Genomic DNA, 13,336 nt, shown 5'->3' with positions numbered 1-13,336 from the left:
ACTGTGGGGCACAGCAGGGTATTGAACCCGGTTCTCCGTAGGGTGATGCCAGTGTTGTAACCGCCAGGCCAGCCTGCTCACCCGCTGTGCAGCTAATCACCTGGGGGGCACGTTCCTGACTTCACTACAGCTGTTTTGAATAGAGATTTAAACATGTTCTTTCTAGGTTTATTGCAGGGAGTATTTAGTCCCCTGTGACAGTCAGCAACGCTCCCCGTGAGGAGCTCAGTGTCTGCGTGTGCTTGCTTTGTTGCAGCCCGATTGTGCAGAAGATCCGCCACGACTGCGCTGAGCCCTTCGCTGCATTTGAACAGTGCTTGAAACAGAACCAGGCCTCCGTGATGAACTGCACGGAGCACGTCAACCAGTTCCTGATGTGCGCCGACCAGGTGAAGCTGATGACTTCAGGTGAATGAAGGCTCAGCTGGAAACTTGAAATCCCATATTCATCTCCAGCACAGGCAGTCTCCCTGCTGGCTTCCCCATCTACCCCCCTGCCAAAAGTGCCTCCCCTGCCCTAGAGATTCCTTCCGAGAGTGAGATTGGAGATCAGTGCTCATTCTTTACTTGACCTCTCTGCTGAGACTGACAGTAAGTGCCAATCGTAACAGTGGTTCTTGTGGTAGTGACACTAGACTCCTAGAAGCCAGACTAACCAGCTAGCTTGTTTCACCTAGGTCTCCAAATGGGTATCAGAAGGTAATGACTTTGTCACTATGAGTTTGCGCTGACAGCCATGTGATGGAAAAACCCTGACACTGTTGCCAATCCCTTGAGCCATCTTGATTGTCGCCATGAGTTCATGACTTCACTCTGACTTTATGAACCAATCTGGAGCAGTGGGTTTGTGCAGTAATGTACATCAAGCTTTCAGCTTACATTGCTCCACTGAGCACTTTCTTTCAAAGGTTTTGTGCTTTGATGGAGCAGTTTTAAAATAAAATCATCTTACTAAGTTTGTGGAAACCCCTAGAAAGCTGCAGAATTACTTCTCATCAACTGTCTGTAAACGCTGTATCCTCAGCACTAGAGTTTCACGTATATGCATAACCACTGACTTTCATTCCTGCTGTCCTTCCACAGGGGACGCTGAGAACCTTCACCTTCAGGAATGAGACAAACTTTCCCAGCTGTGGAGCCTCATTCTAATGGTTCCTGGCAGAAAACACAGCATGGTACGAGTCCCCACACTCTGACTTCCCTCAGTTTCTGGTCACATGCACCTGAACAGTTGGATTCACAGCAGAACATCAGAATGTTTCCAATCTCTTGGCATTTGTCAGTATGCTGTTAGTGCTGCCTCTTGTCTCTGCCGGTCGCACAGCCCTGACCAGCACCATTAACTCATAAGCTACAGAAACTGTATTAAAGTGACCATAAAGACTCGACTCTGCACTGAGATTGAAGGTGGAAATTGGTCCTTAACTTGTCCTGTTTACTGTAACATGTATTCTTTCCTACTCCCTGCAATATTTAGGCACGGTATTTCTGTGCCCCAATAAAATAATTCTTAAAGACTAAGAGCTGGCTCTGGCTTCCTCCAGTTGATATGGGGAGCTGTTGTGAGGGTCTGGCTGACAGCATTGAAATCCGGGTGATAACTGAAGAGAGAACATCAATCTGTTTAGGTCCCAAATTTGAACAGCCTCAAAACTATTCCTCACTCCCATTGCTGGCAAATGTTCCTGAAAGGCTATAGACTAGCATGTCCTATGCTCTGCTTTGGAGCCAGCAGAGGGAGCCTTGTCAACAGCAGAGCTGTAGGGCTCTCTCATAGCTAGCACTGCATGTGTTTGAAATGCTTTACAAAACCTGACCATTGTAGAAATGAGACAACAAATTCCTAAATGCTGGGGGAACATTGATGTTCACCATATGGGGGAGGGGAAACAGGTGATGGGGAAAAAGAGGTTATTTCAAGGTGGCAAACAATGTAGGGGAATTAAAATGACACAAAACACAGTGGATTGTTCTTGTGAGAGGAATGAACAACAGGAGGTTTGGCCTTGTGAATCCTTTGAGTTCCTCACTCTGTAAAGAGAGCCATCCTGAGCATGCCTAAAGCAAGAAACACCATGTCTGCTGGCTAGGGCAAGAGTATGGGGAGTTAGGACTCCTGGGTTCAATTCCCAGCGCTTCTGCTGTTTTGATTTCCGTCCTTGGATGAGTCTCTGTGGTGTTGTGTAATGTGCTGTGTGTGAAACAGGGTTAAGTCCTGCCTCCCACCGGAAGTGTAAGGCTTAATTTGGGCTCTGAAGTTCTTTGAGATACTCAGAGGCCCTAGAGAAGGATAGCTCTGTTCCCTCTGATATGCTTATACAGATTTTGCACTGCATCCGTTTGGCTTCCTAACAACAGCTTCATGGCTGTGAGCACTAGAAACGTGAGAACTTAGCTTTGCCAGGCTGCTGGGGCTGCCCAACAAGTGAGACTGGTAAGGGGCCAGGAACACAGGCAATGCAACCCTGCTCAGGGAAGTGAGCTCTATGCCTTGTACAGAAACAAGGATGTCAGATCACATGTTACTTGAGTCCAATATTCTAAATCCCACTGTAATTCTGTAGCATGCTTAAATTTGAGGCAGCCACCTTTCACATGGGCTCAGCAAGGACCAAGAGGTTTATCTGTAACCTGGTTCCCAACTATTTCATTCTCCCTGGCCAGGACACATTATTCCTTGTCCGCCTTTCAGCCGAGGCAGGTGGCCAGGTTCCTGCCTTTGAGCATGTGGTGTTCGGTGAACGTAATTCGCCATCTTCCAATAGCCCAGCTTGGCAGAGATTCCCCTCTCCAGGGAGGTGGTGGCAGATTGAAGGTTGTCTGTTCCAGCTGGCTGATAATGCTTTTGTGCTGCTTGCTGTAACCCCGTTAGCTGCTGTCCTCTACCCCAGAGGTGGCTGCATTTCCATCGTGATGTGATTTGTGTGTGTGGGATCACTTATAACTAAGGGTATTTTAGAAATAAACTAGTCAGGAAGCATTTTTCTGCTTTCATCCCTTTAAAGCACTGTGAGCTGCTCAAAGGGGATCCAATTTGCTTAGTAACAAAGTGGTAGGAAAGTTGGGAGGGGAAGTGATGGCCACTCAGCTTTGGAGTGAATTTAGAGAGAGACTGCAACTGCCTGTAGAGATGGGAAAATCTATTTTTAGCTGATCCCTTGGGATTATTTATAGCAGCTAGGGTCCCTTTAGTCATAAAAATCTGTAGTGGGAAGAGCTTTATTAAGGCCACTATTATGCAGGAACGAAGGTGCTTTACATGTTGTTGAAATTGTATTGAAATGTCAGGCTGTCAGCAGAAAAGCCATTTTTCATTATGCTTAGGGTGCACTGGGCCCCCTTTTAAGCCCAGCTACGTCTCCTGCTGCTCAGCAGCCTGAGCCACTCCATTATTACTTATTCCGAGTCTATTGCTTTAACCACCACGCTGCTAGGCATCTGTCCATGTCAGCTTGCAGCTGATCAGCTGAACCCTGACAACTGGTCACAAAGTCAACCAGTGACTGAGGAACAGGGAGGATAAAATGCAGGGGTTGCTGCCCCTTGCGCCCTGTATGTTTGGGCTCTGACAATCAAGGTGAACCATGTCTTCTGAGGACATCATTACAAGGCGGTGGTAGGCTTTGTTCTGAATGCAGAATATACGTCATGCACCTTTGGGTAGACTAGGATCATAAAGCCCTGTGTTGCAGGACTGAGGAAAGAACTTGCCCTCATGGGGCAGAATTGCGTAGGTGGCCAGCTTTTAAAAGCATTGCCTTCTCCTAAGTTATCAAGAATTACTGGAGGCAGATACCTGAACTAAATGAACCAGTGGCCTCCCCACATTTGGCAAATCCTCTGTGGAAAGGCAGGGGCAAATGGTCGTATAAATGAAGATCATTACCCGCAGTCGATCTCCTTTCAAGTTGCACATGCACAGGAACCAGCTGGAGGGAGCGTGTGGCATTTTCTCACTCCTTTGCCCTGAAGGATTTTTTAGCTCTGTATAGGATTGCACAGCTGATTGGTTGTAGTCTTCGTCATCTGGCTCTGCAGCCGTGGGGTCTCAAATCTTTTCATAGAGTGAAGTATAGTTTTATAGAGGGCTTGTTTTTTTTCCATGGCCACCTCCTCTTCCCTTTGCAAACATGTGGGCCATCTCCTCTGGCCTGGGATGGAATAAGATCAAGGTGCCAGCTACAGCAGTTGCTGGGATGGGGATGTAACATTAGCGAAGTACCAGTGGGCATCTGGTTTGGTTTAACGCAGTGTAGCTGCTGGAAATAAAAAGGAGGCAGCACCATGGGACCAGCAAGTGCTCTGAAACATAAGATATTGGCTCCTGCAAGAGTCAGGGTTCTGGGTTACACAAGCGAGTGGTCTGATCTGGCAATGCAAATTCTATACTCTTACATCCAACTGCTGTTTTGGGGCAGTTCAGGTTGTTTAGCAATGCTTGGTACCCTCCACAATGGTGAAAACTGAAACTACGGAGAACCCAAAAAGACATATAACGAAACACAAACGTTAGAAATCCAGGAAATGCCCATCCTCATTTCCTGTGTCTTAGGACATGGAGAATCTATTGCATCAGGATGCTTAGAGCCAAAGACTGGCTGGACGCTAGTACAAACTGCATCCCAAGTCAAGAGAGAATAGACCCATACAAACAACTGCAGGAAGCTGTTAGAAGTTAGAGATGCATCAGCATTGGGCTGAGCCATGGAAAAGTCTGCGGGCAGTCAATCAAACCCATACATTCTACTCCACTGCCATAGGCTGCAGAGAGGTTCAGCGAAATTAATCCCAAAGGGCCCAAATCAATAAGTGAGTAAGTCTGTGTTTTCCATGGTGGGAGCCTCACAAATATGAATTTAGAGCCATCTTCTAGTGGATTGGCAATCTTCTTGTTCTCACAAACTTAAAACAGACCAGAAATAAATACTCAAACCCTGCAGAATCCACAGATTGGAGCCTAAAAAACTCCAAGTTCTAAGTTACTTCAGAACCTCTAGAACATTTCTGGCTGTCACAGACATTTGACACATTCTCACTCTGGGGGTTAATTCTATTGGGGTGTTCTCCCTTTAATTCACACACGACCCCTGTCTGCCCCTGCAATAACAGGCTTTTTTGGAGGACGCACCACTGAGGGCAGAAATGGAAGCTTTATTTCAAATCACTTCATCTTCCAGCATGGACATTCCTTTCCTCTGCCCAATAACGATCTCTCAACTACCTTTCTGCATTTTGGTTTTCTCCCCTTTCACTTGTTCTGGATTCTTGTTTCTAGCCAAGAGGCCGTGTTGGCTGATAAGTGTAACAGGGGCCTGGGCGTCAGGACTCCTGGGTTCTCTTTCCAGCTCAACCAATGATTTGCTGTGTGACCTTGGGACTAGTCACTTCACCTTTCTTTGCCTCTTTTTCCTCATCTCTGAAACACATAACACCTGTTTTGCCAGGGAGTAATGAGGGTTAGCTAATTAATGCACATAAAGGTCTTTGAGGTCCACAAAAGAGAGAAAGCCAAAGATCATTTAGTTCAGTTAATTCTTTGCTGTTTTTTCTCGGTTTCCTTTTGATTTAGAACCCTCTGAATATGAAATTAAGTGTGCTGGGAGTCTTGTAGCCTGGTACTTTAACTTCTGTTGAAGTCAAGTTTCCTTTCAAGTGGAACTTTAAAACCAACAAGGTGAATTACACATGAGCCTAGAATGAGGAACTAACAAAAACATCCCTTTAATTTTTCATCCAGAAAATGCTCTAATTTTACACTCTGTTTCTCTTATTTAAAAGAGCCATAAATCAGCATGTTCCTTTGGTGTCGGCAGTCACGGTGGGAGATTTAGTACTGCTGGCAGGTCCAGGGCTGACCTGGGCAGTGGCAGAGGGTAGAGAGCTGTGCAGAACCACATTCCATTCACACACACTGTTGCTTTACTTGGCTCTCATCCAGCTGACATCAAGTCGCTGCTAAGCATGAAAGAGGCTGCATGGACAGGGGAGCACCCTTGTCTTCTGGTCAACCATCCTCTTTAAAGTGTTTAGCTAGACATACGGAAAAGAAACACATCTGAGCACAAGACTGGGAGTTGGGAACTCCTAGGTCTTAATCCCAGCAAAGACATTGGTATGCTGGAGCCCTGGGAAAGGCTAACAGCCTCCTTCCCTGAAAAAAAACCCCACATATTTGTCTTCTGACATCTAGAAGTGAAGGGCCATCAGACTGAATGGTGGTTTCCAGCCTGCATCCCTTACAGAAAAGGGAGGCAGTGCAGGGTAATGGCTACTGCACATGGTGTTAATATTCTCTGGGTTCTAGTCCTAGCTCTGCAGTGGACTGTGCTGGGGCCTGAGGAATGTGTCTTAACCTCTCTGTGGCCCTGTCTCCCCACACGTACAATGGGGTAACACTTCCCTACTTCCCATGATTGTTCTGAGCCTTAATTCTTTCACGTCTGTCAAAGGCTTTGAGAAGCAAAGTGTTACTGCTTCATAGAGAAACAGCATGGCATCAGGCACCTATCAGTGACAGTCCATGCCACAAAACAAACCAACGTCAACTTACTGGTACTCAGCAATGCCACACGTGTGGAGCCATGCTAGCCTCCTGTGTCACAAATACCAGAGCAGACGAACAGGAAGGAACAGCCTAGGAAGATGACAGCAAACAAACCAAGAAAGCAGAGGCCTGGGGCATATCAATAAGAGAACCCAGCAGTTCTGATCCAGTCAGAAGCTTTTGGACAACCCAGAGCCACGCAGTCCGGGGACACAGCACTAAAACTCAGCTAGCACCTGATTGTCCATTAGGTGGGAGTCACGCACCAGGAAAAGCCACCGTTTACCAATCCGGGTGATTCAGGGCCAGCTCGGAGGGCACAAAGTGATCAATGACATTGGTCAGCAGAGGGGGCGAGAGTTCACACTCAGGATATCCTGGGATCTTCTCACACGCACAGTTACGCCTCCTGCCCCTTCACCTTTACAACAGCTGCTGCCCACTGGCACTGATGTCAGCCGGCCCTTTGTCTCAGTTCCAAGCCCCTTGTCATTCCTTGGTGGCAAGAGCTGAGGGTTGCTGCTGCAAAACGCATTGGGACAAATTGCAGCCCTTGGGAGCCGCAGAAACTACCTAGCAACGCTGATGATACTAAGAGCATCTCTGTCCTTCAGAATGATGCTGAGATCAGAGAAGCAACAGGACTTTGCTTGGCAAATATGCTAGTTTTTCAAACTATAAGGACTTCAGCTGTTGGTTTGGTGCCTACGGGCTGACTAGCCACTTCTTGATTCAACACAAGTTCAGACTATGTCAGAGTGAAGTTCTGCTAGTTCTCCTAATTGGGGTCAGTCTAACTGGCTGTGGTCCCCTCCTTCAGTTCTTGCAAGTGAATCTCAACATTGGTTCTGAAGCTCAGGTCACCGTCATCTTAGACTCCCCAGCACTAGTGGTCCAGCACCTAGGATAGTTCTTCACATCATTTACCAGTGTCGTATTTGTTCATATGGGGAATTCAGTTTCTCTTGCAGCTAACTGTAACTGACTCTTGGTGTTGTATTTGCTGGTTCTTTATCAAAGTAAGAACAGCTGTTAGCACTAGTTCCTCACTTCTTGCTCCAGGGTGTCTGACCCCAGGGAAAGATGAGGTTCTGATTAAATGTCCCTCTGAAGAACTCAGGCCAAATCCCCATGGGATTGCACAGCAAGTAGCTAGATGGACAGACTTAGATCTAATCTAAGCAGAGTGAAGGTACAGACAGTTTGTCTGTCTTTGCTTAGGCAAACTTTAGACTTCAGCTTTAAGTTCGTTTTTATTTCCAAATGTACATGCAAAAACACTGGCACATTACAGCACTGGATCACAATGGGAGCAAAGGTAGGATTTCAGGGGTGAAGCTGCCTCCAGCGCTTGGAGGAAACATATCAATTTGCACATGGTTCACTGAAACATTCTCTTCAAACTTAATCTAAACTGAGACCATTTCTAGTGCAAAAGCTACTGAAAGAAAGAAAGAAACAGCGCTGGGAGTTTTCAGTCTCATTTCTTATGGGCGGAGAGACACACAACAGAGGTGGGAATGGACCGAGTGCAGCAACTCAGGCTGGAAGGAGCAGGGAAAAACTGCTTCCACAGAACTTGCCTGTGGGGATGGAGGTAACTCACAAATTGCCAGGTCCCCCAGGAGAGGACACTCCCCTTAAATGAAACATCAAAATGTCTGTAAACTATTTACACAACTGCCTGAAAGGCAAAAATCATCCAATACTGATGACCGTGGGAGGATCCAGATAAAAAGTATCATTTTGTAAACAAAGAGGCAAGGGGACTGCCCGTGGATGAATGGCACATTTACACAACTGTATTAATGGGGGAAGCAATGATGGTATGAGCTTTACGAAGGTTCTGGTTCAGTTATGCACCAGTTTTTTGTGCCTGGTCTCCATGAGCTCCCTTGACTAGATGGGGAATTCCTGATAGACGGCAACACATATTGGGAATGGGTCTCTTGTGCTCCCAAAGCTCATGATTATTAATGTTCACAAATTTCTCCCACAGAAATACAGCAATGATAACTATTAGCCTTTTCTTCCTTTACATTTGAGAAGGGTTTGCATAACTTGGAAACCAGATTGATGAAGCGGGGGAGCTTAGAACCTAATCGACACTATGTACAGAAACATCAGTGAGCCAGGTTCTCTGATAGCTGCAACACAAACCTAACTGCTGGATTTGCAACTCTAGGGATCAGGGTTTAAATGTCCTGCTCATGCCAAGTTATTATTTTCCATTGGGGATGTCCTCTCCTCAGTGAGTGTTTGAATAACTGAGTGAAGGCAAATTCTGGAGGCTCTTACTCCTTCCACCAGCCTGCGCAAAACGGGGCTCACAGGGAACCATTTGCCATTTCTGGGGGTGCCAGCTGTCCATACAGTATCCGAAACATAAAATACTGGGTGAGTGAGTAAAGAATTTTCTTCTTAAATATCTGATTTAAACTTCCACTCACTCTCTCCTGCTGTCTGTTGCATCTTTTATAAACCTTCCATGCCAAAACCCCAACCCTGCCTGCTAATCTCTAACCCTAAACTGCCCCACACTGAGAGCTTGTAAGAACTTCATGCTTAGAGAAGTGTTGGTCCTCCCCATCCAAAGAAACAGTGCTGTCTCTCAGCGGAATCTGGGCGTCCTACCTGCTGCTTTCAAAGCCACGGACAAACTCAGTCTGTTGGAGGGGAAGTGACTTGGCACAGAGCACATTCCAAGATAACGCAATTGAACCCTTTCTTCGCCTCATGTATTTGAGGGAAGCAAAACACTGGGAAGATCCCAGTGAACTGGGTAAATAGTTAGGGGGAGAAATCCCACTCAAGATGGAAACATGTAGGGAGGGGTTTCTGGTAAGAACATTTTTAAATAATATCTGTTCACACCACTAGTTTTAAAAGAAACAAACAGCAGCCAGTGAAGACAGCATCTGCAGTGTTACAGCTGTGAGAATGAGATCTTCACTCCACTTTAAATGGATGGAGTGAGCCTCCTTTTAAAGGGAGGGGTGCAGAGGCAGTTGGGAGAGGCTGATACACCATTCTAGATGTGTTACTCTCTTCAGGGACATGTCCCTTGGCTTCCTCGCATCATAACAGAGACCAAATAATCTTTTGTTCCTGGAGGTGAATACTGTCCCCAAGCAAAGCCGTTTCCCTCAGGGACCAACCTGTCTTGCATTTCTCCATGGTGTCAGCCATTAAAAAGCCTAAATCACCCCCCTTGCAGGCAGCCTCCAAAATGGCAGTGGTATCAAGTAGAGGCATCCTCAGTCACTGGCCTTCCCCAAGGAAAATGAATGTTTTCCCATGACGCAGGCCCAGGAGGGGGCAGGCTGGTGAAATCCCTCGCAGCGGGGCACAATGGCACCACAAATGGATCAGCTGCACCAAGGTTTAAATAAATGCAGCCAACAGAGGAGATGCCGCTTCCAAGCCTGACTCTGGGCAACTTGGCCAGTCTCGTTTGAAGAATGTAATGCTCTAAAGCATAAACACTGGACAAACTGCTACAGTTACAGCTAAACAACATCATGTCACCCATCTACTTGTGGCTAGAGAAAAGGAGGGGAGAGGCAACGCAGTTGAGTCCTCTGGGCTGTGGAAGGTCCTCATGAATTAGTGCTTATGTGCTTGGCAAACCCAGCCGCCTCTTCCATTGTGCGGGGTTCAAAGAGTTTCTCTGAAGGGTTATTTCTCCTCCCCACTCCTCCTTCTGAATTCAGAACAATGTCTGTCCAAGACACTCACAAACGGACCAGGACTTTCCCATGGTCAGGAGGTGAAGTAGGAGTTCTGCATAGAGTAGAGTCGGTCAATGGGGTTACCCACTCGGGCTTGGAGGAGGTTGGCTTCGGCTGTTGACAGCAGGCAGTCTCCCAAGTGGCTGATGCTGTCGCTGTCCATGTCATGGAAAACACCTTCCGAGTCTAGAGGAGGAAGCAAAGGAAAGTGAGAGAAAGACAATGGTGAAGTAAGCCGGTACGGTCAGGTACGCCGTACCTTTAAGACATTTATTGCCGGTACACCCTACCAGAAAGACACATTTTCAAGAATTAATTGTAGAGCCCTTCGCAGATACAAGTATCTATCTGTAGATGCGGATATCCACGAATAGAAATCGGTATCTGCTGAACTGCAGGGCTCTCCCAGGAACTGCAGCGGCGAAAGGAGCAGAACATGGGGCCGCTGCTCTCAGGAGCCAGTGCGGCTGTACTGTCCCCAGCCCTGTCCTCCGGCAGGGCTGTACAGACCCCAGACAGGAGACACAGTTGTGTGGAAGGGCGGGGGGGGTGGGGCTGGGAGCGGTACGGCTGGGCCGGAGGAGCTGCCGGTGCGGGGCGCTGGCTCCTGGGAGCGGCATCCCCATGTTCTGCTCCTTTCGCCACTGCAGTTCCCGGGAGCACAAGGCCCAGCCTCCCCCCAGCCTCTCACCCCTGGGCAGGGCCTTACGCACTCTTAAATCCTGCTTAAATCTTCAAATTAGGACGTAAGTGGCACTTGAATGGTGTCTAAGTCTTGTGATGTGCCCTGCGCAGCAGGGAGGGGTTGGTGGGCAGCGAGCTAGGACTTGTGCTGGCCCTGAATTTCACCCTATGTCCGAGGGGTGGCCAAAATTACTGACCCTTCGAACCACATATGACAGTTTTCAGAAGTTCAAGAGCCAGGGCATTGGGGTGGCCAACTTTCTAATCGTACAAAACCGAACAGTCTTGGCCCACTCCTGCCCCGCCCCTTCCCTGAGGCCACACCCCTGCCCTAACCTGTCCCTTCTGAGGCCCTGCCCCTGACCACACCTTCTCTGAGGCCCCGCCCCTGCTCTGACCCGCCCCTTCTCTGAGGCCCCGCCCTGACCACCCCTTCTCCGAGGTCATACCCTTGCCCTGACCCACCCCTTCGCTGAGGCCTCGCCCCCTGCTCACTCCATCCCCTCCTCCCTTTGTCGCTCGCTCTCCCCCACCCTTACTCACTTGCTCATTTCTACTGGGCTGGGGCGGGGGTTGGGCTGCTGGAGGGGGTGAGGGCCCCGGCTGGGGTTGCGGGCTCCAGGGCGGGGCCAGAAATGAGGGGTTCAGGGTGCAGGAGGGGGCTCTGGGCTGCAGGGGGTGTGGGCTCTGGGAGGGAGTTTGGGTGTGGGACCGGGCTCAGGGCTGGGGGTTGGGAGCCGAGAGAGGGTGCGGGGTGCAGGTGACTCCCAGGAAGAAGCCAGCGTGTCCCTCGGCTCCTAGGCATAGGGGCGGCCAGGCAGCTCTGAGCTGCCTCCGTTTGCAGTTGCCGCCCCCTGCAGGTCCTATTGGAGGCAGTTCCCGGCCAATTGGAGCTGTGGAACACGGTGCAGCGGGGGACATGCTGTCTGCTTCCGGGAGCTGCACGGAGACAGGCAGGGAGCCTGCCAGCCCCACCAACCGGACTTTTAATGGCCCAGTCAGTGATGCTGACCAGAGCCACCAGGGTCCCTTTTCAACCAGATGTTCTGGTCAAAAATCCGATACCTGGCAATCCTACGGGGCACATCTGCCGGGGCTCAGGGCTTCAACCCTGACTGGGCTTGAGGCTTCAGCTCTGCGGGGATGGAGGGGTCTTGGGGTTTTAGCCCTGCAGGGAAGGGGGTCTTGGAACTTCAGCTCCATGGGAGACACCTGACTGGGCTTGGGGTTTCAAGCCCCACTCCTGCTGAAGCCCCGAGCTCTGGCACGTGTGCCTGCAGGGCTGAAGCTGCAGCAGATGCCTCCTGTGCGGCTGAAGCCCTGAGACGCCCGCTCCCCGCTGAGCAGAAGCCAGAGGTGATGCATGAGCGGGACACATGGGATCACTTGCCCCCCACCCCGATTTTTTCCAGGGTTTGTGAACCTTTAAATTGTGCCCCCCCCCACTCTCAGCAGGCACCAGTCGTCTCTGGCAGAAGGCCCTAACCCCACCACCCCGCCGCAGGGCAGAAGCCCTTAGCTCCCCCCGTCTGGTAGGTGAAGAATGTGGGGGGGGGTCCTCCAGGAGCTACACTTTAACTGTAAAAGAGCCGCATGTGGCTCACGAGCCACAATCTGGCCACCCCTGCTATATCCTCTACCTGGCCTTCCCATCCCCCTCCCTTCTCCACCCAGAAAATGAATCCAGTCTGTGAGCCCTAGACCTGAAAGCTTGGGCTTTGTGAGGTACTGCAGGGTGACCTGTCCCATCTTGCTGGGCTATTTCTCCTTATCCCGGGAGACCCCCCCACCCTTCATGGGCACCTTCTCAGGGTAGCTTTGAACCAGAGGCATGAGACACAAATTACCCCTTAAATACTCTGCCATCTGTACAGCTGCCACGTCCTGCCTGGCGTCTCTTTCTGCGCTGGTTGTGGTGGGCATGGGTCAGACAGTAATAACAGTGGGACTGGGTCCTACCACTCCACACTGCGGTTTGAGCTCAGCTCTGGCGTTGAGTCACATCAGCCTCCTCGCCACCCGCTTACCATAGGGATGCAGATGGTCTCCTGGCAGCTGGGGCGGCGTGAGCCCTTGTCTGTACAAGTCTGTGCTGTAGCTGTTCTGATCCAGCGACAGCAGCTGCTGCTGGGGAATCCTGGGATAGGGGACCATGAGCCCATCTAGTCCATGAACACTTGCTCCATCTAATGTGGAATCAATGGAACAGGTGGAAGCAGTGCGTACAGAATGTGATAATATGTTCTGATGTATTATAATCATAGAATCATAGAATATCAGGGTGGGAAGGGACCTCAGGAGGTCATCTAGTCTAACCCCCTGCTCAAAGCAGGACCAGCCCCAACTAAATCATCCCAGCCAGGGCTTTGTCAAGCCT

The 13,336-nt window shown here is 49.4% G+C and overlaps 1 protein-coding gene and 1 long non-coding RNA gene across 2 annotated transcripts in view; one reads left to right on the top strand and one right to left on the bottom strand.

Annotated features, from left to right (window-relative positions):
• Positions 1-11: 11 nt before the first annotated feature.
• LOC144929571 (uncharacterized) lies at positions 12-1,521 on the top strand. The gene is made up of 2 exons (XR_013634843.1): positions 12-408; positions 1,084-1,521. It is a non-coding gene; the product is annotated as an uncharacterized LOC144929571 (long non-coding RNA).
• Positions 1,522-7,778: 6,257 nt separating this feature from the next.
• The window catches only part of LOC144929580 (LIM homeobox transcription factor 1-alpha-like), a 62,271-nt gene continuing 56,713 nt past the window's right edge, over positions 7,779-13,336 (bottom strand). Inside the window, 2 exon segments of the mRNA XM_078849550.1 lie at positions 7,779-10,461; positions 12,987-13,145. Of these exon segments, the coding sequence (XP_078705676.1) occupies positions 10,307-10,461; positions 12,987-13,145 (314 nt within the window). The 3' untranslated portion in view covers positions 7,779-10,306.

Source organism: Lepidochelys kempii, chromosome 20, assembly GCF_965140285.1.
Source record: "Lepidochelys kempii isolate rLepKem1 chromosome 20, rLepKem1.hap1, whole genome shotgun sequence".
In the NCBI taxonomy this organism is placed as follows: Eukaryota; Metazoa; Chordata; order Testudines; family Cheloniidae; genus Lepidochelys; species Lepidochelys kempii.
The sequence above is the reverse complement of the archived record's forward strand: the minus strand, read 5'-3'. Positions and strand labels throughout refer to the sequence as shown.